The sequence below is a fragment of the Oncorhynchus keta genome, chromosome 31 (assembly GCF_023373465.1).
Source record: "Oncorhynchus keta strain PuntledgeMale-10-30-2019 chromosome 31, Oket_V2, whole genome shotgun sequence".
In the NCBI taxonomy this organism is placed as follows: Eukaryota; Metazoa; Chordata; class Actinopteri; order Salmoniformes; family Salmonidae; genus Oncorhynchus; species Oncorhynchus keta.
This window is the reverse complement of record NC_068451.1, coordinates 5,562,900-5,590,888: the sequence shown is the minus strand read 5'-3', so window position 1 is coordinate 5,590,888 and position 27,989 is coordinate 5,562,900. Positions and strand designations below refer to the sequence as shown.

Sequence of the window (27,989 nt, the reverse complement as noted above, 5' to 3'; positions counted from 1 at the left end):
TGTTCCTTTACCTTGAGGTTGTGTCTGTGAGCAGCGTCTAGGACAACCGGCACCAGGTCCTCTGTGGGCTCCCCGTTGTCATCGGCCAGGCCCGGAGGATACCAGGACAGCACCAGCACCCCTAGACCACACAGGACAAGTCTCTCTCAGTCTCCACACAGGACATTTCAGGTTGGCTATACCCCACACAAACATATAATTACTAGAATGGGGAAATAAAATGACGAGAAAGCCCCTCATAGCATGGCAATTTTACAATACACTCAATATGGCTGCTGGTCCACCTATCACAGAACATTGACTTCAATGTCCATTCTAGTCATTCTATTTCAATGACCACACATCTCTGATACCCTATCCTGAACCCCATGATGTCCCTGTTACACCATTTTAAGTCGTATTGGTCAGTGTGATGTTGACATTGATATATGTGATCGTTACCTACATCCCCTCAGGGTTCCGGATTGGCTTGAAGGACTTATTGATGTGATAGCTGCCGTATGCATGCAGCTAATTGATCAAGTCATGTCCACTTTGGTCACTAGCTGTGTGGAATATTTGATTACAATATCTAAAAAGTCATGTATTAAAAAGTTATGTCCGCACGATTCATTTTATTATGGGCTCCTCGCGTAGTGGTATCAGTCACCGCTGCCAGCAGGATGCTTTTTGGAATTTTTGATGGGTCTTTGTGCCAGTGGCTTTAATTAAATGGACTCTTTTTAGCTAAGCACATTCAGTTGCCCTTTCTGTGTTCCATCTGTCACAGTGTTCGGTTTAGGGGGAAGGGAATGGAATGAAAAGGGAAAGGAAAATCATTTCCCGGATGGTGTACAATAACCAGTTCAGCCGAAGGCAGACAACATTAGCATGGCTCGATTGGCTGTCCCATCAGTCGTTTATGAAAACTTGTTTTCACACCCAACTCCAAGGCATCATCACTCCCATTTTGGTCAATAAAAGTAGCTTACATTTTTTCATTTAAAACATAGGCTTACATTTCAGACAATGTACATGCCACTTCCGATTATGGTTTTCAGTGCTGACCTTTGCAGTGGACAATCATGGCCACTTACTGATAATACGTAAGGGCTCCTTCTACTGACCAAGGATTTTCAATAACTTTCTAGAGTAAAAATGGGACATCCTACTCGCGTGGCCTACTTCTGACTTTTAGCTGTTTGTATGTTCGATTTCAGTGAAATACAGAAAAGCAGTAAACACATATTATTCAAGTGTTCAATTGTTCACGTTCAAGGTTGCTTGGAAGTGGATGTCAAGATAAACACAGTTCCGAAACGACTGTGAGAAAAGGCTGCTGGTGGGCTTAGGTGAGCGTGCGGAGCTGTCCACTACATGAGTGCTGAAATAAACCGGCAAAGCGCAGGATAAGTGAAAAAAAAAATGTCCTGCGGCAATAACCTTTTAATACACGCGACCATGGTTTTTTAGATATTGTAATCAAATATTCCATACAGCTTGTGGACATGGCTTGATCAATTATCTGCATGCATAGCCTAGTGTAGCCTAGTGGTTAGAGCGTTGGACTAGTAACCGAAAGGTTGCAAGTTCAAATCCCCGAGCTGACAAGGTACAAATCTGTCGTTCTGCCCCTGAACAGGCAGTTAACCCACTGTTCCTAGGCCGTCATTGAAAATAAGAATTTGTTCTTAACTGACTTGCCTAGTTAAATAAAGGTAAAAAAATAAAAAAATATTAAAAAAATACTGTGTGTGCCAGTGGCCTGCTGTGCTGGCTGCTTGACAGAACAGTTTTTGATATTCCCCTCTATCAGGGTGTGGACAAGAATTTATCTGGCTGCAACATAGACATTTATGAGCTGTCACTTCACGCGTGTACTGAAGGATACTCACTATTACGATTAAAACAGAATGTCTATAGAGTCACTGCATGTAGGAAGGCAAATTTCATCACTCAGATATGAGGCATCACTTGTGCTGTCTAAAGATACAGGAGAATGGTTGCCTGTTGGAATAAGGAAGACAGACAGCACGAGCAATGTGCAACGCAAGCAATGTATTCCAAATAAGCCATAACAGTATACATCTGGCAGGATATATGAACTATATGCATCAAAGTGAGTCATTCAAGTCAGTGGAACTCTTGAGTGATGTTGGCACATATACAGTTGAAGTCGGAAGTTTACATACACTTCAGTTGGAGTCATTAAAACTTGTTTTTGTACCATTCCACAAATTTCTTGTTAACAAACTATAGTTTCGGTAAGTCGGTTAGGACATCTATTTTATGCATGGATACAAGTAATTTTCCCAACAATTGTTTACAGACAGATTATGTCACTTATAATTCACTGCATCACAATTACAGTGGGTCAGAAGTTTACATACACTAAGTTGACTGTGCCTTGAAACAGCTTGGAATGTTCCAGAAAATTATGTCATGGCTTTAGAAGCTTCTTATAGGCTAATTGACATCATTTGAGTCAATTGGAGGTGTACCTGTGGATGTATTTCAAGGCCTACCTTCAAACTCAGTGACTCTTTGTCAACATCATGGGAAAATCAAAAGAAATCAGCAAAGACCTCAGAAAATAAATTGTAGACCTCCACAAGTCTTTTTATCCTTGGGGGCAATTTCCAAATGCCTGAAGGTACCACGTTCATCTGTACAAACAATAGTATGCAAGTATAAACACAATGGGACCACGCAGCCGTCAGTCCGCTCAGGAAGGAGACACGTTCTGTCTCCTAGAGATGAAGTACTTATGTGTGAAAAGTGCAAATCAATCCCACAACAACAGCAAAGGACCTTGTGAAGATGATGAAGAAAACAGGTACAAACGTATCTCTATCCACAGTAAAACAAGTCCTATATCGACAGAACCTGAAAGATCGCTCAGCAAGGAAGAAGCCACTGCTCCAAACCGCCATTAAAAAAGCCAGACTACAGTTTGCAACTACACACGGGTACAAAGATTGTATTTTTTGGAGAAATGTCCTCTGGTCTGATGAAACAAAAATAGAACTGTTTGGCCATAATGACCATCATTATGTTTGGAGGAAAAAGGGGGAGGCTTGCAAGCCGAAGAACCCCATCCCAACCGTGAAGCACGGGGATGGCAGCATCATGTTGTGGGGGTGCTTTGCTGCAGGAGGGACTGGTGCACTTCACAAAATAGATGGCATCATGAGGCAGGAAAATTATGTGGATATATTGAAGCAACATCTCAAGACATCAGTCAGGAAGTTATAGCTTGGTCGCAAATGGGTCTTCCAAATGGACAATGACCCCAAACACACTTCCAAAGTTGTGGCAAAATGACTTAAGGACAACAAAGTCAAGGTATTGGAGTGGCCATCACAAAGCCCTGACCTCAATTCCATAGAAAATTAGTGGGCAAAACTGAAAAAGCGTGTGCGAGCAAGGAGGCCTACAAACCTGACTAAGTTCTGTCAGGAGGAATGGGCCAAAATTCACCCAACTTACTGTGGGAAGCTTGTGGAAGGCTTCTCGAAATGTTTGACCCAAGTTCAACCATTTAAAGGCAATGCTACCAAATACTAACTGAGTGTATGTAAACTTCTGACCCACTTGGAATGTGATGAAAGAAATAAAAGCTGAAATTGATCATTCTCTCTACTATTATTCTGACATTTCACATTCTTAAAAGTGGTGATCCTAAATTACCTAAAACAGGGAATTTTTACTCTGATTAAATGTCAGGAATTGTGAAAAACTGAGTTTAAATGTATTTGGCTACGGTGTCTGTAAACTTCCGACTTCTACTGTAGATCCTATTGTAGCTGTGCTCAAAGTAGAACAAAATGTAGCAACTTTAAAGTTAACTGGACAGGCACTGCAGCAGCAGCAAGACTAATGCGAATGTTAAAACTTGTTTGTATGTTTCAGTATAGAATAACCACTGCACCTTTGCACTCTACCTGCAGCAGCCGCTCCAATCTGCTCCATGTGCGACTCCAATAGATCCGGATCTCTCGAGCTGTACGGACCGAGCTCAGGGTAGAAACTGGAGCCGATGTCCTCCGGTGGCATATGCCTCCCTTTAGGGTAACTGGCGGCAATTTTGGGGTCCCAATGTGGCACGAGGACATGGTCCCAGTGCATGTATTTCCCATCCATCGACGGGTTCCCGTACCACACGCTGTAAAATATGTGGACGTCGTAAAATATGGTTCCTTCAGGTCCAGAGTTTGATAAAACTACTTTGGCGCGTACCTGCCCCGGGGAGGAGACGGCGTCTTGGGACACCGAGCGCCGGTCCATCCTTCCTCCAATCATCGGCAGGAGGCCCAACCCCGGGGCCAGGTCCGAGAACCCATCGCTGGGCTTCAGAGTTCTCAAACCCATCATGGTTCCGAAAACGAAGAGTGTAAATAAGAACAGAGCTATGCACGTTTTCTTCCGCAGCCTGGCCATTGCGGATAGATTGTCTCGTAGAGGCGATTCCTGCTGGAGTGAACCGGGGATCGTGTTCGGCTGAAGTCAGCGGTGTGAATATAACGTGCTTTTCTCCAAACGTCGTATAGCATATAGGCAGTATCCTATAACAGTTAGCCTATCTTACAAGTTCGCCTACTACACTATAGGAAAGTATACAATGCAGGCCTTCATATAGAGTATTCATAAATGCAGTCGCTGTCGGAACGCAGAAAATGTACAACTTTATGATTAATAGCCTAACTATTAGACTACATGATTGCGGATGAAGCCTAATGGTCGCGTTGCATGACGCAGTGGAATCTGTCATTGCATTTAGATCTCAGTGATGTGACATTATTTGGCCCTTTGTCAGGTTAACATGCGGAGTTAACTTGCTCAATTCATTCAGTTAACAGAATATCGATGTCTTAAGGAGCGCACTTTACCTTGTTGTAGTGGAGATTGTGAAATAAGGATGCATGACACATTTTGATTAGTGTTCCCCAATTGCAATGATGAAGGCTATACCACCATCTGATTATATGAGCTCTTGGAGAAAATGTGCACATTTCGAGTTAAGAATAGTCTCCATGTCAAGTGATCAAATCTCGCTGATATCCTTCTATCGTCTATAGGCTACAGTCAGATGTTGGCTCCTGATGGCTGAATTGCCGTCACCCTGTTACACTATTTCGCTTTTCGCTGCTACGCTATTTCGCTTTTCGCCGCTGGCTCGATATATCTCCTACACAATGCTTTACATTAGGCTGGCAAGTAAACCCACGTGGGGACAGCAACGAAAACGTTCTAAATTCAATGCAACAAGATCCTGGACGTGCACACTCCGTGGTCGCTGTCCATGGTATTCGCCATCAGCGATGCCTACTTTTTACCGTCCATGTTTTGCTACATGGAGGCGGAGCTTTTAACGGCCCGGTGTTATACTGAGATTTGTTTGGCGCAAGGGGACTGATGGATGGCAACTATAGGCTATGCATGTACCTATACAAAGTAGGATATTGGAGCCTTATTGATGATGATAATAGACTGTAAATTACATAATAAAGCCAGGGTTGGAAAGTTGCAGTGTAGCCTACAGGATGAACATGCTGTCAAATGAACAATGAAGCCTTATAGACTCCAGTCTTTAACTCGTAACTTCTTCCTTTCCAATGAGGTGGTCATCTGTGAAAGTGGTATTGACTTAACCCATAACAGTCTAAGCCCTGTCTTAGCCATGGGGGTCAACTAAGCTATATGGAATTGTTTTAAGAAGATCATACCAAGGACAATTTAGCAATTTGATTTTGAATGTTAAGACCCCTTGAAGTATAACAAAAATATATTTAAAAAATATTTGATGCAAAATTAGTTTTGGCCTAACTTCTATTAGACCATATAAACGCATTGAATAACAGATTCACTACAGATTGTCCCCAGAAAATTATCTAAAAGAAGTTTGTTCTGAAGTGGTTGTCCTATATCTGAAAAAGATAAAAGCAAGATCAGAAAAAAAAAAAAGAAGAAGTAAAAATAAATAAATAAATATATATATATAAATATACACACTACGGTCAAAAGTTTTAGAACACCTAGTCATTCAAGGGTCTTTCTTTTCTTTTTTTCTATTTTCTATATTTTGGAATAATAGTGAAGACATCAACACTATGAAATAACACATATGGAATCATGTAGTAACCAAAAAAGTTTAAAACAAATCTAAATATATTTCATATTTGAGATTCTTCCAATAGCCACCCTTTGCCTTGATGACAGCTTTGCACACTCTTGGCATTCTCTCAATCAGCTTCACCTAGAATGCTTTTCCAACAATCTTGAAGGAGTTCCCACATATGCTGAGCGCTTGTTGGCTGCTTTTCCTTCACTCTGCAGTCCGACTCATCTCAAACCATCTCAATTTGGTTGAGGTTGGGTGATTGTGGAGGCCAGGTCATCTGATGCAGTACTCCATCACTCTTCTTCTTGGGTGCCTATTTGAAGAATCTCAAATCTAAAATATATTTTGATTTGTTTAAAAAAAATTGGTTACTACACGATTCCATATGTGTTATTTCATAGTTATGATGTCTTCACTATTATTCTACAATGGAGAAAATAGTCAAAATAAAGAAAAACCCTTGAATGAGTAGATGTTCTAAAACTTTTGACCGGTAAGTGTATATTTTTACATGTATTTAACCCATTTTTTTTTGCCACTAAACAGACTCCATAAATACCTCCATTGTTTTTTTCAACTGGTACCGGGAACCTTCTGATTAGTTTTGTGATGGCTTTGGGCATAGTTTTTAGGCCAAACTGTTTAGGCTGTACAGGTGATTTTGGGGGTGTCTCATGGTCTGACAAACATAGCACTAGCTCTGTCACCTTTCACCACAGATGCAGAAGTGCGACATTGGCGGATGTGGTGGATTGAGAAGCATCCACTGCAAAAAAAGTTATCTTTATCTTAAAATGACAGATTTTTATAGGGATTGTTCTATTATGCTAATTAGATTTCTGCAGGGGCGCGGACATCGTCTCTAGGGTTTCAATAAGCTCTCACTCACTCACTCTCTCACTCTCTCACACACACACACACACACACACAGTATGAACTCATTAGTTCATTGGCATATTTCTAACCTTCGTGAAAGGGAAAAAGCTCCAGGGTGTCTGTCACATTGTTTCAACATCCTCATCAGCAGCCGTATGTCTACCTACAACGGATAAACCGCAGCGCAGAGGTCAGCGTCAGTACGTCAGGTGTCAAATAAAGTCACATAGGAGAAGGCGTAGGAAGCAAGGGCTGTGCATAACTCATAGGGACTGATTCTTGTTTGTTTGCTTTTGTTCGTTGGTTTGCAAAACTTCAAAAGCATCATCACAACTTGACTTTCCTGAACTATTTGTGTATGGACATTGTTAAAAAGCAGTTCTGGGACTACTGTATTCTATTGCGTAAAGCCAACTGTAGAACATTTTTACAAGACTGATAATAAACTGCACTCTTCAGTGGGGGGTTTCAAAAAGGGTCCTTTAAAGGGGGGAGCAGCCGAAACAGACTTTTAGGTTTTATATAACACCTTTTTCTCTCAGAGTGTAATCTCTCGTGGGAGAATTTTACTTCTGGGCAACCGAGATTAGAACACAAGCATTTCGCTACACCCGCAATAACATCTGCTAAATATGTGTGTGCAACCAATAACATTGTATTTTATTTGGTTTTGAGATTACTTAGTTTAATACAAACTGCATGACATTATTTCAGTCTTCAGGTTTTGATCATTCCCGAATGAATCTCATCAAGCATCATAGTAGGGTATTCCTTCCCAGTGCATCTGATCATTTTGGAAAGTCAAACCTACACACTGTTTTCGTTTTAATTGTAGGAGGCGGTCTACTGTATTACCAACATGTATTGTGTGGTCATTAGCATATTATTTCAACAATTCCACATGGCAAAATGTATCTGTATTGTGGAAGAACTACAGTGACCTCTAGTGGTAGATTATATTTGGCTCACTGTGCATGAACATCAGCATTTTATGCTCAACTCTAAAAACTCTAGACCAACTCAAGGATGAAATCTTGACTCTCCTTAACACTGGGGCATTTCAATGGGAGAATTGTGCATGGATCTTTTCCTCTTTTTAACTATGCCTTGGTAGGCCTGTGTATGTGTACGTTTGGCTTTGTCAGTAGCCTACACCAGGTTTTCCCAAACTCGGTCCTGATAGTTCTGCATATCGTTGTAGCCTATTTGTTCAGATTTGATCATCAATCTATGTGAATGTGCTAAAAACGTGAATAAGTGTATTTGGTGGGAAGTGCATGGTTGAGACCCAAATCAGAATAGTACCTTTTCAATTTCAGTTGATATATAAAATACACAATAATGCAACTATGTCTTCATACTCTTGATGCAGATATAGGCAGAACACCTTTGTGTCCTATTTATATATACACGACATGTATATTTGTACTGTATATACACTACATGGCCAAAAGTATGCGTAAATCCCTTTCAATTAGTGGATTCTGTTATTTCAGGCACACTGTTAGAGCTGCCAAGCTGTAAGTGCTGTCATTGTGAAGTGGAACGTCTAGGAGCAACAACGGCTCAGCCGCGAAGTGGTAGGCCATACAAGCTCACAGAACGGACCCCTGAATGCATAGCACGTCAGAACTGTCTGTCCTCGGTTGCAACACTCACTACCAAGTTCCAAACTGCCTCTGTAAGTAACATCGGCACGATAACTGTTCGTCGGGAGCTTCATGAAATGGTTTTCCATGGCTAAGCAGCCACACACAAGCCTAAGATCACCATACGCAATGCCAAGCGTCGGCTGGAGTGGTGTAAAGTTTGCCATCATTGGACAGCGCAGTGGAAACCTGTTCTCCGGAGTGATGAATCACACTTCACTATCTGGCAGTCCAATTGACGAATCTGGGTTTGGCAGATGCCAGGAGGACACTACCTGCCCAAATGCATAGTGCCAACTGTAAAGTTTGGTGGAGGGGGAATAATAGTCCGGGGCTGTTTTTCATGGTTCGGGCTATGCACCTTAGTTCCAGTGAAGGGAAATCTTAACGCTACAGCCTACAATGACATTCTAGACGATTCTGTGCTTTCAACTTGTGGCAACAGTTTGGGGAAGGCCCTTTCCTGTTTCAGCATGACAATGCCCCTGTGCACAAAACGAGGTCCATACAGAAATGGTTTGTCAAGATCAGAGTGGAAGAACTTGACTGGCCAGCACAGAGCCCTGACCTCAACCCCATTGAACACCTTTGGGATGAATTGAAACGCAGACTGCGAGCCAGGCCTAATTGCCCAACATCAGTGCCCGACCTCACTAATACTCTTGTGGCTAAATGGAAAACAGTCCCCGCAGAAATGTTCCAACATCTAGTTGAAAGCCTTCCCAGAAGAGTGGAGGCTGTTATAGTGGCAAAGGGGGGACCAACTCCATATTAATGCTCATGATTTTGGAATGAGATGTTCGATGAGCTGGTGTCCACATACTTTTGGCCATGTGCATTTTTTTATATCCATAAGGGATCAATAAGGGATAACAAAAGCATTTGATGAAACACTGTCTTATATGCCTATGCATGATGGTCATTCCTTTTTGGGGGGCGGGGCATATTATTTTTGACCATATTGGCAAATGACTGCATGTCTTATCCATGGTTTGAAATAATAAATCATTATTTGTGACAGGCAGCACAATTCTGACCTTTTTCAACCAATAGTATTTTGACCAATCAGATCAGAGTTTTTGTGAAAAATTCGGCAAAGGATCAGAATTGGTCTGCCTGTGTAAACGCAGCTTTAGTTGAGCAACAGGTTGTGAACCAGTTCAATGTGTGGAGCTTATGTGCAACTGTGCTAATTATGAACTCTTACTGATGTGTGGAGCCTTATACAACAGTTTGTTTATCGTAGAGATGTAACATAAGCACTTTGTAGCCTATAGTTTAAAATACTTTTTTGTGTGTTTTGTTTTTAGAATGAAAACTTTGCAGAATTGACGGTGTCCCCTTAACCCCACTGGAAGCAATTGCCATCGTTCTCTTCAACTACATTTTATGAGTCAATTCGTAATTGTATGATGCAACCTAATCAAGCTATTCAATTATTTCGAACAAGAAACATCACATTGTACAATAAACAAGACACTTGCGTTTATATGGATGACACAGGACCTACTGCCAACTAGAATTAAAGTTATAAACAGAACCATCCATATATGGCTCATGGGCTATTTACCAATGAAGATAACGATTGATGGCGTTGTCTGTCTCATCATTGCATTGGTTTTGGTACCTCGTTTCAGTCTTTCGGTAAGGGAATACAAAAACCATTGGCCTACATAAGAAAACTCTCTTAAGCCCAGCAATCAAGAATACATTAAAACGTTTATTGAATTCTGTGAACCTCAACCTCTCTCCTTCGTTTAAACCACTTGTCTTGGTTATCTTTTCAACGACGATGTTTCAAATACCCACAAGGGGTCGTGGTGATAAGGATATCTAACACAGCCAAATGTTGAATCTAAAAAATGGTTTATCTCTTCCTGAAACACATTTTAACACGATTGTAAAAAAAGTTAGCAAATTAACACTGCAGGGATGATCTTAACAGCATAACTTCATTATAATAAAGTATTATGTCATTTTCGTTCATATCAAAGGTATATTAATTCAATAATGGGCAGATATATAATAAATACAATGGTAATAATACAAATAATTACTGTTGTATTATTATATTTGTACTATATTTTAAGCATCATAATTAGTATTATTATATAACTACTAGGCCTACACCACCTCAGAGCGAGGTCAATGAGAGCTTAAATAAGTTATTTGGTTTATTTTTGCTTCATTAATCATTCTACAAGGAAAACAGTCAACAAGAGATTAACATTTGTGATCAATCATCATCGACCTGGGAATTCGTTAGACCAGATAGGCCTGTCTTTTCATGCCACAATTCCAGAATGCTGAAGGCAATTATTTCGTTTGCGTCGTTTCGGTTTTATTTCTCTAGGCTACTCTTCGAACTTCCTGATGAAGATTTGACTATGAATTGAGTCAAAAAAAATCCACTGGCTACATCAAAATGCAGTGATTTGATGATGACCGAGCCGAACCTCTTCGTGGCCATCCAGTCCCATTCCCCTCCCCCTCCCATGCGTCACCTCAAATGACCCACAACTGGTTGACTTACCTCTCCAAACCAACTTTTTGCATCCATTAGCAACATTGCGACAGCAGCAAAGTGACTGATTACGATGGAACACATTGAGTATTCAATATTAACCCAATCACGTTACACCTCATTTCGTCACCCAATTTCGAAAGCGAAATAGGCCTAGTTATAACATGGAGTTGTTTAGAATAGCCTATTACATCCTCTCTTATTTAATGAATATTTATTTAACATAAATTACGCACACATTTGATTTATACATTATAAATTCAACAACTCCCAAATATGGGCCATGTTCGGATGTAATGTTGTATGGTGGGGTTGCAGTTTTCTCAAACCATTTGCGTTGTATTTTATTAGGCTGTGTGGGGTCGAATTCACACTCAGGAGAAGGGGGGGTGGGGCTCAGGGCTAGAGCCGTGATAAGCAGTGGTGCGGTGGTCTCTCTGAATAAGCAACTCTGCGGTGGTCTTTCTGAATTGTGATTGGTCACTCGACATATGTGGGGCCCTCCAAGATCAGGAACGTGCAATTAATCATGTAGGCTAATTGGGAATCACGTGGACATGACCGAGGGGGTTGGTTGGTGGTAGGAAGAAGATGCTCCCTGGTCTTTTCTATATTGACCAAGTGTGAAAACTGACCAGGGGAAAAAAGACGTGATTCAACTCGGAGCGGGGCCCGAGAAGTCCAGGCAAAAACACAGGTGGGGACAGGGACTGATATAGACTAAAGACAAGCGGGACTGAACATGGCAGATGGTAGGCCAATAATTTGGACTAAAATTTGGTTTGACGCTGTAAAGCCAAGGAGTCTCTCTGATGGCAATAGATGAAGAGGTTTAGGGGGCTGGGTTACCTTGCATTGTCTTTTAGATCTCGGGTAATTCTTCTACAAATTCTTCCCTGTGACCCCCACCCCTCATTGTTTGGGGCAATAAGTTGCCAGACCCTTTTGTTCATTTCGCCCTCCCACTTTCCCCCCGAAGTTGAGGTTTGCTTTACAGCGCATTTGGCATGAATGTGGGAAACCGTGGGCATTACGCTGCTCGGAAGGGGAAAAGGATATCCTACATGGGGGGCTCAGGGCTAGCGCCTTGATAAACAGTGGTGCGGTGGTCTCCCTGAGTTGTGATTGGTCACTCAACATGTGTGGGGCCCTCCAAGATCAGGAACGTGCAATTAATCATGTAGGCTAATTGGGAATCACGTGGACATGACCGAGGGGGTTGGTTGGTGGTAGGAAGATGCTCCCTGGTCGTTTCTATATTGACCAAGTGTGAAAACTGACCAGGGGAGGAATAAAGACGTGATCCAACGCGGAGCGGGGCCCGAGACGTCCAGGCAAAAACACAGGGGGGACAGGGACTGATATAGGCTAAAGACAAGCGGGACCGAACATGGCAGAAGGTAGGCCAATAATTTGGACTAAAACGCTTTGATTGGTTATTTGGATTGAGCTATAAAGCTAAGGAGTCTCTCTGATGGTCATAGATGAAGAGGTTTGGGGGGCTGGGTTACCTTGCATTGTCTTTTAGATCTTGGGTAATTCTTCTACAAATTCTTCCCTGTGACCCCCACCTCTCATTGTTTGGGGCAATACGTTGCCAGACCCTTTTGTTTATTTCGCCCTCCCACTTTCCCCCCGAAGTTGAGCTTTTGCTTTACAGCGCATTTGGCATGAATGTGGGAAACCGTGGGCATTACGCTGCTCGGAAGGGGAAAAGGATACCCTACATTAACTTGGGTGCTTCCTTTGACTCAAGGCGTGAATTGGCAAGATGGGTTCTGTCTCTAACCAGGAATCCCCAGGTTGAGTACAAATCTAACGATATATTGTGTTTAGTGTAGTCTCTGTCTTTAAAGAGATATAGAATGAATTTCAGCTTACGAATGTACAATTGTGTACAGTATGGAACTATTTTCCTTTTTTAAATTGCCTAGTCAATACCAAAACATGCTTTATTTTGTTCGCCATGGACTAACCCGACTCAAGTTATCGTGTTGTTGATAATGTAGGCACTTGATAAATTTAAATGTTTCTTTTTGTAGACGAATTTACAAATGTAGTCTTGTAAATTAAAATTAATTTGTTTTATTTTTACAAGTAACTTTTTTTCTGTCGCACAAACGCAGCTAACAAGAGGTCCATGAGATTCAGTTCAACATAGACTAGCCATTTAAGTGATATATTAGGTTTCGTAATTCGTTTCGTGTTGGCCTGTGTTGTTTCTTCACATACGAGTACACTTAATACATACTCACTATGAGTGTGAAATATATAGATCCTAAGTGTGAAAGATTGAAATATAAGATGGGAGAATAACAAATATTCAAATTCTAGCCAGAGTTAGACCTATAGATAATTGTCATTATGGACCCATACAATATTGTTGTTTATGTATTGAAATTGTTTGTAGATAGGTCTATATTTAGGCCTATGGATATGATTGGTTACTGATCAAATGAAATCGTAACATATCGATCGGTTTTGCAACGATTTCTCCCCGTTTTCTACCTAAGGGTTATGGATGCGCAAGGAAAGAACCAAGCTGTATGGCAATTTTACGCGCACACTCCTTTCTTGTGTTGTGGTAAATAGTCAAACGACATTTTTTAAACATATTTTTCAAAATTACAGGAGTCTGCAAGACCGAAGAGGATGAAGGACCAAGCACGGAGGAGGACTCGGAATCATTCCACGGTGTCGGCGTATGTAAATGGTTCAACGTGCGCATGGGCTTTGGGTTTTTGTCCATGACCAACCGAGAGGGGGTCCCGCTCGAGTCTCCGGTCGATGTGTTCGTCCATCAGGTAAGAGGGGCGCCTTGGTTTTCAAATGAACTGATTTACCGTCTACTTCTCACACCAAATATGTGGTGAATGGTGGTCCACTATACCTTGACACAGAATAACATATTCAGGCAGTTTTCCTTCTCAAACGAGCATGCGTTGCTGGCTTGCCATGTGACCTCGTGGTCATGTACAGTGGCGTCCAAAATCACGGACACCCTTGATAAAGATGAAGATGAGCAATAATGACTGCATAAAATAAATAATTGTATGCAAAAAAATAAAACGGAAAGTATGTTATTTTATTCTAATACAATTGTTCAGAGAAATATATATTATTTGTTATTGACCAAATTGGTTTGGGTGATGGCAGGTAGCATAGTGGTTAGCTCATTGGGCCAGTAACCAAATGTTTGCTCGATCGAATCCCCGAGTTGCCAAGAACTTGTTCTTAACTGACTTGCCTAATAAAATAGTGAAGGTTTTGCAACCATTTCTCCTGTGTGAGGAAAAACAAGGAAAGAGCTAAACTGAGTGGCACAGCAGTCTAAGACACTACAGGCACCCTGGTACAAATCCAGGCTGTATTACAACTGGCTGTGATTGGGAGTCCATAGGCAGCACACAATTGGCCCAGCATCGTCTGGGTTTGGCAGGTTTAGGGCATCATTGTAAATAAGCATTTGGTCTTAACTGACTTGCCTAGTTTAAATAAAGGTTTTTAAAAAGTTTACTTTATCAAGTCAAAATAATTGACACCCCTAAAGATTCTTATAAATAATGTAGTCAAAATATTAGTATTTGGCCCCATATCCCTAGCACTCAATGACTACATCAAGCGTGTGACTCTACAAACTTGCATTTGCAGTTCGTTTTTGTTGTGATTCAGAGGGTCAAAGATCATACCCCCAAGACATTCTAACCTCCCCTGTTATTGGTAATAGTGAGAGGTTATCATGTCTTGGGGTTCATGATCTTTGACCCTCTGTCACTTTCTCACTCATCATTATTCACAATTCATAATTTTGACCCCTACCTTTCTGAGATGCAGTGCCTTAGAACGCTGCGTCACTCTGGAGCCTATTGACTGATAAAGGCACTGTATTATGGGCTGTCTTGTTTGCTAAATGAACAAATGAAGAAGGCAGTAGCATAGTGCATATAGCCATAGAAGTACAGTGACATATGCCTCAATGCATTCATACTTGTGGCTTTCAGTTAGTTAATTTTGGCGACCAATCCCATGAGAGTGAATGTCATTCCAGTTCATCTGAATATCATTCTAGTGCACTGCTTGCTATGTATTATATCTGATGGTGTTTGCATGTTTAGGTAAAAAGACAAATAATGTCGGTTTGGCACACTGCCAAGTAGAGATATTTGCTCGATCTGATTGGGTGAGCCTGGCTCCCCATTGGGTCGGCCTGGACACACCTTTGCCTTACATGGCTGGGTTTAACATTTAACCTGACCAAATTCACATAGAAGTGTGAGATAAAGATCTGTCATTCTCATTAAAAGCAAGTCTAAGAAGCAGTAGATCAGTTCTATGTGCACTATTTCTATTCTTCCCATGTTTTTGCGTCATTTACTTTCAGTTTTGTACACCAGCTTCAAACAGCTGAAAATACAATATTTTGGGTTATGGAAAATATATTTCACAGCGGTTTAGATGGTACAATGATTCTCTACACTATACAGTGCATTCGGAAAGTATTCACACCCCTGGACTTTTTCCACATTTTGTTATTTACAGCCTTATTCAAATATTGATTTAATAAAACATTTTCCTCATCAATCTACACACAATACCCGATAATGACAAAGCAAAGACAGGTTTTTAGAAATGTTTGCTAATTTACATTTATTAAAAATGTTTTTAAATACAAATGTATTAATGTTTTTTGATTTTTGTTGTGTGCAAATATACTAAAATATATATATTTTTAAACAGAAATACTATATTTACATAAGTATTCAGACCTTTTGCTATGAGACTCGAAATTGAGCTCAGGTGCATCCTGTTTCCGTTGATCATCCTTGAGATGTTTTCACAACTTGATTGGAGTCCACCCGTGGTAAATTCAATTGATTGGACATGATTTTAATAGACACACACCTGTCTATATAAGGTCCCACAGTTGACAGTGCACGTTAGAGCAAAAACCAAGCCCTGAGGTTAAAGAAATTGTACATAGAGCTCTGAGACAGGATTGTGTTGAGACACAGATCTGGGGAAGGGTAACAAAAAAATTCATTTTTCTTAAATGGAAGAAGTTTGGAACCACCAAGACTCTTCCTAGAGCTGGCCGCCCGGCCAAACTGAGCAATCAGTGGAGAAGGGCCTTGGTCAGGGAGATGACCAAGAACCTGATGGTCACTCTGACAGAGCTCCAGAGTTCCTCTGTGGAGATGGGAGAACCTTCCAGAAGGACAACCATCTCTGCAGCATTCCACCAATCAGGCCTTTATAGTATAGTGGCCAGACAGAAGCCACTCCTCAGTAAAAGGCACATGACAGCCCACTTGGAATTTGCCAAAAGGCACCTAAAGACTCTCAGACCAGGAGAAACAAGATTCTGTGGTCTGATGAAACCAAGATTGTACTCTTTGGCCTGAATGCCAAGTGTCACATCTCGAGGAAACCTGGCACAATCCCAAAAAGATGAAAACCTGCTCCTGAGTGCTCAGGCCCTCAGGCTGGGCCGAAGGTTCACCTTCCAACAGGACAACGTCCCTAAGCACACAGCCATGACAATGCAGGAGTGGCTTCGGGACAAGTTACTGAATGTCCTTGATTGGCCCATCCAGAGCCTGGACTTGAACCTGATCAAAAATCTCTGGAGAGACCTGAAAATAGCTGTGCAGCGACATTCCAACCTGACAGAGCTTGAGAGGATCTGCAGAGGATCTGCAGAGAAGAATGGGAGAAACTCCCCAAATACAGGTGTGCCAAGCTTGTAGCGTCGTACCCAAGAAGGCTTAAGGCTGTAATCACTGCCAAATGTGCTTCAACAAGGTACTGAGTAACATTTACAAACATTTCTAAAACCTGTTTTCACTTTGTCATTATGGGGTACTGTGTGTAGATTAATGAGAGAAAAAAAATATTACATCTGTTTTAGAATAAGGTTGTAATGTAACCAATGTCGTAAAAGTCAAGGGTTCTGAATACTTTCTGAATGCACTGTATATACATTTGTGCGGACACATTTTTAGAAGGTGATGCAAACGGTTCTCCGCCAGTTCTGTTTGTTTAGACTGTCTAGAGCCCTTAAGGCTCGCACACATCGCGTCGAAGGTGGATGTAAAATCAGTGCACGCTCGCTTCCCAAATTACATTCAGAAGTGCTAAGTACTCTTGGCCAGCAAACGCTATTTGTGTATCTGAGCCATTACATGTAATTATAACTCTTTCCTCCTTTTCAGAACCGCTGCTTTTTAGACCATTTATTTTTTAGACCATTTATTTCAGCTATTTGAACTTTTGATCTGTTGAAATGGCCAGGACTACAATCACACTCCAAATTAATGTTTTTTTTCCTGACAACCTTTCTTTAATATATAATCTATTTCTCAATAAGTAATTTGTATGACTAAATACTTATTTAATTCTTCCCAGAATGCAGACATTCCTCTTCTAGTGCCGCCACTCTAGAGTCCAAGCCTTTTAAAGCATATGTTTGAACAAGTGAACAATATCTGTTAACAATGTAACTGGGACAGTGTCCTCCTGAACCCTGTCCTTTGACATCTTACATAGTGACTTCTCCACTGACTTCCTCCCCTAGCCATCAGGGTTTGGGTCAATTACATTTCATTTGAATTCAGGAAGCAAACTGAAATTCCAATTCCAATTTTCCTCAATGCTTGAAAAATTCATAATTAGAATTACAGTTTACTTTTTGAATTGAAATGGAAGTGACCCCAACCCTGCTAGCCATTGTTAGATAGGCGAGATCATGTGTGTTCAATGTTCATCCACGATGGACGTTATGGCTACGGTGCATTATGGCAATGGGGCTTTGGCCCCGAAATAAGTCACTGCATGTCAGGAAGAGAACATGAACTCCCGGGGCCTTCTGGCCATTGTGTGCAGGTGAACAATAGGACCACGCATCCCAATGAAGCATGCTCCTCTCGGCCGTGACCGAGCCCCTCAGACCCACTTTGTCCTAGTAGCAATCCCTTCCCATTGTCCTCTTTCTCTTTCCTCCTCGTATGTCTTCATTCATCTACCCCACTCTGTTTTCTTCAAGCTAGTATGGAAATAGCCTACAGTAGAGCTTCATATCGCCCTCCAATGCACTTCACCAGGTTGGTAGGGTTTAAGGCCATACTAGGAGTCTCCTTTCTCTTTCCACATGGTATGTTCTCTGTGTTGGGGGTGGGTATGGATGGACCTGGAGCGGGGGAGGTCACACATGTGAGGGGAAGTGAGTTAACGGTCACTGGGGCCAATGTTCAATGGAGCAGCTTTTCAACTCGGCACTTTTGTCACCCAAATGGAGTTATGTGTCCCAGATCTGCAGCCGATGCTCATCAGTGACCATTAGAGTATTAAGGAACGGTTAACTTTAATGTAATGCTAGATGCTATTGCATTGCTAGTTTTCATTACACAATATATGCAGTTCTTTGTAGGCCATGTGGCTTGTATCTGAATTAGTGTCCTGGTTCAAATACCATCTATGGCACATAATTTTTTATGCTTTTCTTTTCAAGCCTAATTGTAAATGTTTAAAGCTTCCCATCAATGCAACTGCACATACACACACACACACACACACACACACACACACACAGTGTTGTTGATATTTGAAGCAATATGCAGAGAAGGCTGTCAAAGAAGGATAAATCAGATAGTGGCAGTTTCCCATTCACAGATGAATCCTAGTTCCTGGACTAAAAAGCATTGTCAATGATTGAGCTTGCTTTTTAGTCCAGGACTAGGCTCATTCTGGGTCTGGGAATCCCACCCCCTGGTCTTTAAATATATCCTTAATATTTCCTCAAATAATCTAAGATCGTCCCAGTCTGACAATGGCAGCCATTGACATTTCAGGAGAGGAAACCCTCTGTGGTGAGCATGGCTGATGTCTTTCCGCTCCTAAATTGGGTCCAGGAACCGAGACAAATGGCACTTGGTGCCTAGGAAATACCAAAATGAGGCGGCATAGCCGTCAGTCTGGTCCTGGCGCCGACCTGAACACGAGAGAAACAATTGGGTTTTTGGCTCTACAGTTGTGGAATTCGGTTTGCAGCACAATATTGCTCACCCTATAATGGTGAAGTTCTCAAAGGTTAGTTGAAACTTCTTTGTTAATCATATCAAAATCAACGATGTCTGCTGCCCGGTTGCAGATATACCATACCACCAATCCAAAAGCTATTTTGGAGGGTTCTTGTTTTACCCAGGCTGCCTCTGGCATGACCCCTTAATGCACAGCACGTTCCCCTTTTTCATAGCCTCCCCTTTCCTCCCTCCATTTCTTCATCACTTCCTCCCTCATTTTCCCCTTCTCCAAGGCTGTTTTTATCTCATGGCTGAACGTCTCTCTGCGGAACAGAGCTGCCTGGGTCAACTGAGGTGAAGGCAGCAGAATGGGATCTGGGAAAAAAATTGTAGGATACTGTAGCTAAAGTACTGGGTCATATTAATTTGTCACCAATGAAACAGAATGGGACTATTTCAGTTTTCCACTTCATAACGTTTTCTGTTGTCTGCCCTTAGGTACACGAAACCTGGTTTGATGTTAGCATAGTCTTTAGCGTTAATCTCAGGATCATGGTGCTGATTGTGTCCCTACTCTTGAGCCGTGGAATGCTTTCAGGCTTTGAGTGTATTGATTCCATTCTAAATGTATCACATTTTAGTGAAACAATCGATCAATTATTGAATCAAAGCATGCAGGTACCTATCATTTGGAGTGTGAATGTGTTAATTCTCAACTTATCTGTGTATCTCTCTGCCAAACAACCATCCAAGGAATGTCTCCCTGACCCACCCCACCCCCAACCCTATCCCTCCCAGCAAGAATCCTGCAGTGGTGGTTAGTGTGTTAGTGGTCCTTTGTGATGTAGTTGGGAAGAGAGGTTGGGGGTAGGGGACGTAGTTGTGCGGAATGCAGGTCCTTTGGCAGAGGGGGATGGGTGAAGGTTATCACATCAGGTTTACCACTCGAACACAGGAGACTCACAGTGTTTGGCAACAGACCAATGCAGACTAGTGGGGGGTCTGTCTGACAAATAGTCTGTCTGACAATAAGAGGCTTTGTAGTTTATTTATGAGGTGAGACAGAATGATCAACAGTCAGGAGACTTAGGACAGATGCCAGGTAGCTCCTATCTCTGTCCAAAAAGGTTGAAGATAGCATAGTGTTCACAGGGGGTCACTCCTCAGCGTCTCCGTTGGCTGACTATTAGTTGATTTGTTAGCTGATGCTGTAAGCTTTTTGTGATTGCGTCACCGTTGTTTTGGAACATATCACGCAGCAAGACTTCAGTTCTTAAGATCTGTTCGTAAGAATGTGTAACGACTAAACAAATCCTCCAAGGATGTTTGAAATGCCCCTTGGAAAGTGTTCAAAATGTGATATTTGATATGGCCTCTAAAAGGTTACAGGGCCGTGTTCGCAAGAGTCTCAAAGTAGGACTGCTAATAAAGGATAGATAGTTTTTTCATTTTAAATCATAATGAATAGAATTATATTGGCAGGGGGAGCTGATCCTAGATCAGCCCTCCTACTCTGAGATTCATTTGGAAAGGGGCACAGGAATGAAGGTGAAACTGCTAACACTATTCTGACGGTTCTCTCTCCTGTCTTTCTCTCCCATCCAGAGTAAGCTGCACATGGAGGGCTTCCGCAGCTTGAAGGAGAGCGAGGCGGTCGAGTTCACTTTCAAGAAGTCAGCCAAAGGCCTGGAGTCCCAGAGAGTCACTGGGCCGGAGGGCACACACTGTGTGGGCAGCGAGAGGAGACCCAAAGGCAAGAGCATCCAGAAACGCCGCTCCAAAGGAGATAGGTGAGTGCCTGCCTTGTATATGCACACTCTGTCTGTACATCGAATGGGGATAAGGTATACACTAAACTGTACTCACTGAAACAGAAATATATGATCAGATAAGCAACAATGTATATATTAATCTTACACACATAACTATGTGTACCATAGTAGGGTTCTAACATACTCAAAAGATGGTGGCCCAAAGTATTTTCTTTATTGTGGTTGGATCTCACATCTGCAATGGTCCATCCATTTTGGATATGATTCAAAATGGTGTTTCAGTTTTATCCCGTTCTGGCCTCTTCTTCTTTTCCTTGACCCCTGGCTGTGGTTAGGGTCACACAGGCAGGCTTGACGTGTGACCTGGATCAATAGCTGTTTCATTCTGGACGTCCCTTGTGGAGTTACACACGGTGGTTCTCTCTTGGAAAACCTTTTCCCAACCTCTTCCACAGAATGTGTTTTTGTGGTGGTAACCTAAACTGGTAACATGAATGTTTCTGAATCACTGTAGATGTGGATTATAATTATCCTGTCATTACAGTTTAGAACTAGTAAAATATTACACATTTCATTCGAGGTGTTTTTATTTATAAAAAAAAAAGCTTTATTTAAGTTGGCAAGTGTTTGATGTTGAAATATTACTAATGTTATAAGACCAATTTACAAAAATACGAGTTGTTTGGGCTTGTCCCTGTAAAATAACCATTAATGGTTCTAGGTTTTTTTATGCAAAAGTTTCCATACCCCACTACATGCATAATGCATCCATTTAAAATGCACAAATCCCTTCACTTTTTCTCACCGTAGAAGTAAGAGGCGGGCCAACATTGTGAGTCCTTTGTCCGTTGTGGATATTGTGATGGGTTAGAGAGGGGTATCAATGTGGCCTCCTGCCAGTTGTGATTAGGCCCAGAGTATAGTCAGGGTGAGAATGGAGATTGTTACTGCCTCAAAGAGTCCTGGGAGGCCTGTGGCGCACGATTCACTCTCCCAAGACTATGCTAGTCCTCATAAGAGGAATCATATGGGGCCAACTCCAACATTTTCAATGGAGAATAAGATAAACTGTTTAATGTCTTAAAGAGTAGTCTGTACATAGGTCTAAGATTCTAAATGATTTTTGTCAATTGCATATTTAATATTCTTTATTTAGGTGGCGGTGTTTGCATGGGATTAGAAACAGAGGACCCTGGGACTCGTTTCCCCAGTGTTATCTCTCCATATTTCTTAAAATATGGCCCAAATCAGCCACAATTTATTTTCTGATTCCATCTTAAGGCTTCCGAGCCGAAACAGTTCGGAAGAGTTCGTGCATATATTATGACGACATTTCGTGACGTCTTTGTTCATTTGCGGTAAGGGTTTTTTCGGTTGTACGGAATGTTTTCTTGAGACAAGCTGAAGTCAGTAGCCGAAGTCTAAGCCCCTTCATCGGTGATTGGTCAACAGTAAGGATTCATCAGTAAAGCCTTTGTTGTCATTCAACAAGAGACGACTCGTTTTCATGCACATTTTTTTTATTATTGAGAAATACTGTACCAAACATCTTAGTTGGATGTAAAATTGCACGACTAAGATCTCCTCTGCAAAAATGTCAAAATCAATGACAGATTTCTTGCGTTATCTTAGATTAATATGGACTATTTTGAAAGAAGTGTACTGGCTACGGTGACTCAAAATGGACAAACAGTACTATTGCCATTACATTGTTTTCAAGCGAAGGTATTTCAAGGTAGTATGCGAGCACACGTGTTTGGTTCGCCAAGCCGACTTCGGCTAGTTGCCAGCCGAACTGAAGCATGCTGACGCATTTAGTAGGTATATATGATGCGGGGAGGGAAGAAAAACCCTGTCCATTTAATTGATAACAGATGTAGGCGCCCGAGAGGGGGTTAGAGGTCACGGTAACCATGGCAGCCGCGTATGGCTAAAATATAGGGGGTTAGAGAGGACTGCGGGGGTCAGAGTTGGGAGATCATTGCTGTGGCTTTTTAGACAAAGGACCACTTCCCCTTTCCGGCACGCGCTCCATAATCGATGTTGAGACAGTTGGGCCTTGACACCAACCCAACGGCCAGTGGTACAAAGAAGCAACTGACCTCCTTGAGCCTCCCCTGACCAAGCCTCATCTACATCATTGGAGGAAGGGGGTCCTTAATAGCTCCTCAGTGGCACAAGCAGCGGTGACAGCCCCAATGCCACTGCCCATCTGTCAGCCAACCCTGGACGCGTGGCTATTCTACAGGTCCTGTTTAAACCAGCTATCAAAGGACGGCTACTCTTAAGGCTACCATTGACCCTAACCCTTCTGCGTGGACTGTGATACTCTGTGTATGTTCAATGGCGAAGGAATATAATTGATGTAGCTAAAAAGACCTCATTGCCGCAAAGTACTGTGGACAAAGAATGAAAAGGGTGATTCATTTTGTTCATTTGTAGATGAGACTATTCAAAGTAACAAATAGCCTACTGAAACATACAGACAGAACGTGCTTTTATAAATAGCGTACGTCCTGTAGAAAAGAGTTGCATGCTGTTATGTTCAATTTGCATTTGCACATGGGGTAGAACAAAGATCATTTGCACTTTTTAACCCACTTTTAACCCGGTTCACATGAAAAGGATGGCCATAGGCAGTGCTAGAGGCGTCACTACAGACCCTGGTCCGATTCCAGGCTGTATCATGATTGGGAGTCCCATAGAGCGGTGCACAATTGGCCCAGCGTCGTTAGGGTTTGGCCGGGGTAGGCCGTCATTGTAAATAAGAATTTGTTCTTAACTGACTTGCGTAGTTAAATAAAAGTTAAATAAATACAATCAATAAATAAGCCACTGCATGGAACTGGCCAGAGTTCTTATTTGGCCGCTGCAGCACTAGCCTAACTGGCTTCCAGTTGAAGCTCGCATCCGCTACAAGACCATGGTGCTTGCCTACGGAGCTGTGAGGGGAACGGCACCTCAGTACCTCCAGGCTCTGATCAGGCCCTACACCCAAACAAGGGCACTGCGTTCATCCACCTCTGGCCTGCTCGCCTCCCTACCACTGAGGAAGTACAGTTCCCGCTCAGCCCAGTCAAAACTGTTCGCTGCTCTGGCTCCCCAATGGTGGAACACACGCCCTCACGACGCCAGGACAGCGGAGTCAATCACCACCTTCCGGAGACACCTGAAACCCCACCTCTTTAAGGAATACCTAGGATAGGATAAAGTAATCTTTCTCACCCCCCTTAAAAGATTTAGATGCACTATTGTAAAGTGGCTGTTCCACTGGATGTCATAAGGTGAATGCACCAATTTGTAAGTCGCTCTGGATAAGAGCGTCTGCTAAATGACTTAAATGTAATGTAATGCATATGCTGCCCTCTTGTGGATTGCAGGTGACAGCGCATTCCACTCAATACAAGATCAGGGGGCATATGTAGGGAAAGGAGGGATGCCTAGTCAGGTACAACTGAATGCATTCAACTGAAATGTGTCTAATGCATTTATTAACTCAACCCCTCTGACTCGGGGGGGGGGGTGCCTTAATTGATATCCATGTCATTGGTGCCCAGGGAGCAATTGTTGTTGGGGGTTAACTGCCATGCTCAGGGGCAGAACGACAGATTTTTACCTTGATCCACTAACCCTTTGGTTACTTCCCCAACGCTCCTATCAAATGTAGGATCTTAATTTGAACCAGTGTGCTTATGCAGGAAAATAATCCTGCAGCAAGGGCTCCCGAGTGGCGCAGCGGTCAAAGGCGCTGCATCTCAGTATATGTGGTGTCGCTACAGTCCCTGGTTCAAATCCAGTCTGTATCACATCTGGCCATGATTGGGAGTCCCAAAGGGTGGCGCACAATTGTCCCAGCGTTGTCTGTGGTAGGCTGTCATTGTAAATAAGAATTTGTTCTCAACTGACTTGCCTAGTTAAAGTTTGATTACAATTACTGGACATTTTTGAAGGTGTTGATATCCATTTTTCTTAAGGGAAAATCAAAGTCTGAAATTTCAAACTGGAAATGACAAACTTCAGAATCCTTTTTAAACCTCAAATACACAAAACAGTTTTTTACATTGCAGGAAAGTTCTCCTGTAACAGGGTGATCACTAGGATCAGGTCCTCACTGTCCATACAATCCTATGCATTGTGATATAAATGCTAAACTGATCCTAAATCAGCACCCCTAATCTGCAACGCTTGATACCTATGGCCCAGTCCTACATTTATCAGCTTGGTTGAGGGGATCAGTTTGAGCAAGGCGAGGTTCAGAATTGCTGACCATCACATAATGAGTAGTTATTTGAGATGCAAGGTGATTTGCAGATCAGTGATTCTGTGCAGTGTCTTCAATGTCAAACACGCCATCTTGTTTTTTAGGTGCTACAACTGTGGAGGCCTGGACCACCATGCCAAGGAGTGCAAGTTGCCACCCCAGCCTAAGAAGTGCCATTTCTGCCAGAGCATTGCCCACATGGTCGCCAACTGCCCAATCAAAGCACAGCAGTCCTCGCCACGTTCTCAGGGAAAGCCCTCCTCCTTGAAAGGAAACGAGGAGGAACACGGCCACTCGCCCCCGTCCCCCGTGAGCTCTGATTGAACGAGGAGACGCAGGATGGAAGCTGGGGGAAGCACAGAAGCCAATCAAACTGCTTTACTGGAAAGATGGCCGCTAAGTTTCCTTTCAACTATATAAGATGCTTTTGGAACTACCTCAGGTTTTTGTAAACAAAACGATCATGAAGAATGTACTGAAGTTAATCTTTTTTAGTGTAACACTCACAAATACAGCTGTATTATTATCGCACTCAGGAAATATTTGTAAAAATGTATGGAACCGCTAATGAGGGGTTTAAACTTGTAATGGCACATCACATATTACTTTGATGTCTTTATAGAATAGAAAGTTGTTTAATTTTTTACAGAGCAGATAATGAGAAACCATGCCAATCACACTGGCATGCTACTATACCAAACTCACCAGGAAGCTTAAAATCACAGTGTCAAGTAGATAGCTAAACACTTTTGCTGCTTTACAACTTCTTGACTTTCCTGATTGTTACACCCCACTGTATCCGACAAAGAAAGAGTTGTGACACTACACCTCTGCAAGTGAATGTTAGTCTCATGGGTGGTAATGGGTGGGTACATATGAACCGACAGGGTATTGGGTAATAGCTAGAGGCAATGTATTGGTGGCTGCCAATATTGTAAGTGACCATCCAGATGTCCTGGGGACAAATGAATGTCAAACCAAATAGTATGACTTCTATGGCCAGCTTCTGGTTGTTGTTGTTGCGTCATTTCTTTATGTTGTGCCGGCACAGTGCTGTCTCTTAGGTACTCAGTCTCCCTCATGGTACATGTCTTATCTGCTGCTGCTACATTACAACCAGAGACTTAGACCCTACAGATGTAGGATCTTAATTCGATCACTCTTTTGTTGCTGAGAATTTTCCAGCACAGCAGGAAATGCAGCTTGTGGTGCATTTAAGGATTCTAAAGTTTGTCATTTCCACTTGAAAATGTCAGACTTCATTTGCCCTAAAGAAAAATGTATCAACCCTTATAAAACATGTACATTAATTTTTAATCCACATAATAAATCACATTTCCTGTTGCTGCAGGATTATTTTCCTGCAGTAGCAAACTGCCTTAAATTAAGATCTTACATCTGTATAATCAACTTGATCATCCTCTGCTTAGACTACATGCATTTGGAATTGAGTCACTGACTCCAGTAATCACACCAATATCTATGAAATGTTTCAAACATAAGTAATTTACCATGTAGAAATCAGATGCAAGATTTGAATGGATTCTTGAGGTTGATTCAGGAATCTACATAATCATATTTGTCTCGTTTATACTTGACAGTCAAAGCAGCAGCAGCATCCAGCGTTAAAGTAGGAGAAACACATTTTTTTATTCAGTGTCGTCAATTGGGGCGGCAGGGTAGCCTAGTGGTTAGAGCGTTGGACTAGTAACCGGAAGGTTGCAAGTTCAAACCTCTGAGCTGACAAGGTACAAATCTGTCGTTCTGCCCCTGAACAGACAGTTAACCCACTGTTCCTTAAAATTACTAGGTACCTTGTGACTACAACTGTGGTGTTCCTGTATAATCCCCACAAGCTGCTTGGAGACAATGTCTCCTTTATGTTGGACATTGTCTCCAAGCAGCTTGTGGGGATTATACAGGAGCACCACAGTTGTAGTCACAAGGCACCAAAACGGAAGAGAACGGACTGAAACAGGGAGGGACTACCAGAATTTGCCCAATAATAAATGCTTGTTTTCGTTTGTTGTGAATCATTTCTGCTACCTTGCACTAATGAATGTCGACCCAGCCCTGCATGGAGGTGCATTTAGAGCTAGCTAAGCCATTCAGCCGTACTCCCGTTTTACAGGAGAAGCTGAAAGACATACCTCCAACATCCAATTAATATATATTTAGAATTATTATGGAGCCTTTTTAAAATAGTCCTTGTTATTTATTTGTATCTAAATTGCGCTGCAGCTTCTCCTCATATTCAGGTTTAGGTCACTCTGTGATAGCCTGGTCCCAGCTCTGTTTGTGATGTCATTCCAACTCCTATTGTCATTGTTACGCCAAACAAATACAGATCTAGGACCCGGTTAACTGTGATGCGTTTTCCATTACATACCAGACATCAGATATCTTAGCCACTCATGTCTGCCTTTATCTTGTTCAATGCTGTTTGAGTTTAAAGGGACGTAGCACCCAAAATCTAAGTTTGTCAAATACCTCAAAGGGGTCTTCTGTTGAGGTAAGTCCATGTCCCAGGCAAGTTTTGTATCCAGCTATGCCATAATCCAAAATGGAATTGCTTATCTTTTCCATTCATTTGGGGTTGAGGCATATAGCTGGATCTATACCACCAATGGCAAAGGATGTGCATTCATCTTGATATAAGACAACTTTTGTGGTCTAAAAATATTGGGACAAATTTTATGACCTTTTTAATAAATATTTTGTTCTCTTTACTTTGCCTTCTATGATTTACTGCTGCGCACAATTAGCTTTCCAGCGATGGGGGCGTGTTG

General features: G+C 42.0%; 2 protein-coding genes across 6 annotated transcripts in view; one reads left to right on the top strand and one right to left on the bottom strand.

Moving 5' to 3' along the window:
* LOC118364259 (glycoprotein endo-alpha-1,2-mannosidase-like protein) overlaps positions 1 to 5,310 on the bottom strand; it is a 39,570-nt gene extending 34,260 nt beyond the window's left edge. For both annotated transcript variants that reach the window (XM_035745654.2, XM_035745655.2), the window contains exons 1-2: positions 3,924 to 5,310; positions 12 to 121 (exon numbers count right to left, since the gene is read on the bottom strand). In XM_035745654.2, the coding sequence (XP_035601547.1) occupies positions 12 to 121; positions 3,924 to 4,419 (606 nt within the window). In that variant the 5' untranslated portion in view covers positions 4,420 to 5,310. The remainder of the gene's footprint in view (positions 1 to 11; positions 122 to 3,923) is intronic.
* LOC118364262 (protein lin-28 homolog A-like) lies at positions 9 to 27,068 on the top strand. 4 transcript variants are annotated; one of them, XM_035745662.2, is made up of 4 exons: positions 9 to 171; positions 13,781 to 13,953; positions 20,773 to 20,957; positions 25,305 to 27,068. In XM_035745662.2, exons 2-4 carry the CDS (start codon positions 13,876 to 13,878, stop codon positions 25,522 to 25,524), a joined length of 483 nt encoding a protein of 160 aa, XP_035601555.1. In that variant the 5' UTR covers positions 9 to 171; positions 13,781 to 13,875; the 3' UTR covers positions 25,525 to 27,068. The 4 variants fall into 4 exon arrangements, with proteins under 4 accessions (XP_035601555.1, XP_035601554.1, XP_035601553.1 ...); XM_035745661.2 differs by lacking the exon at positions 9 to 171 and adding an exon at positions 11,774 to 11,846; XM_035745660.2 differs by lacking the exon at positions 9 to 171 and adding an exon at positions 11,880 to 12,549 and having other exon boundaries at positions 25,305 to 27,067.
* The last annotated feature ends 921 nt before the right edge of the window (positions 27,069 to 27,989 follow it).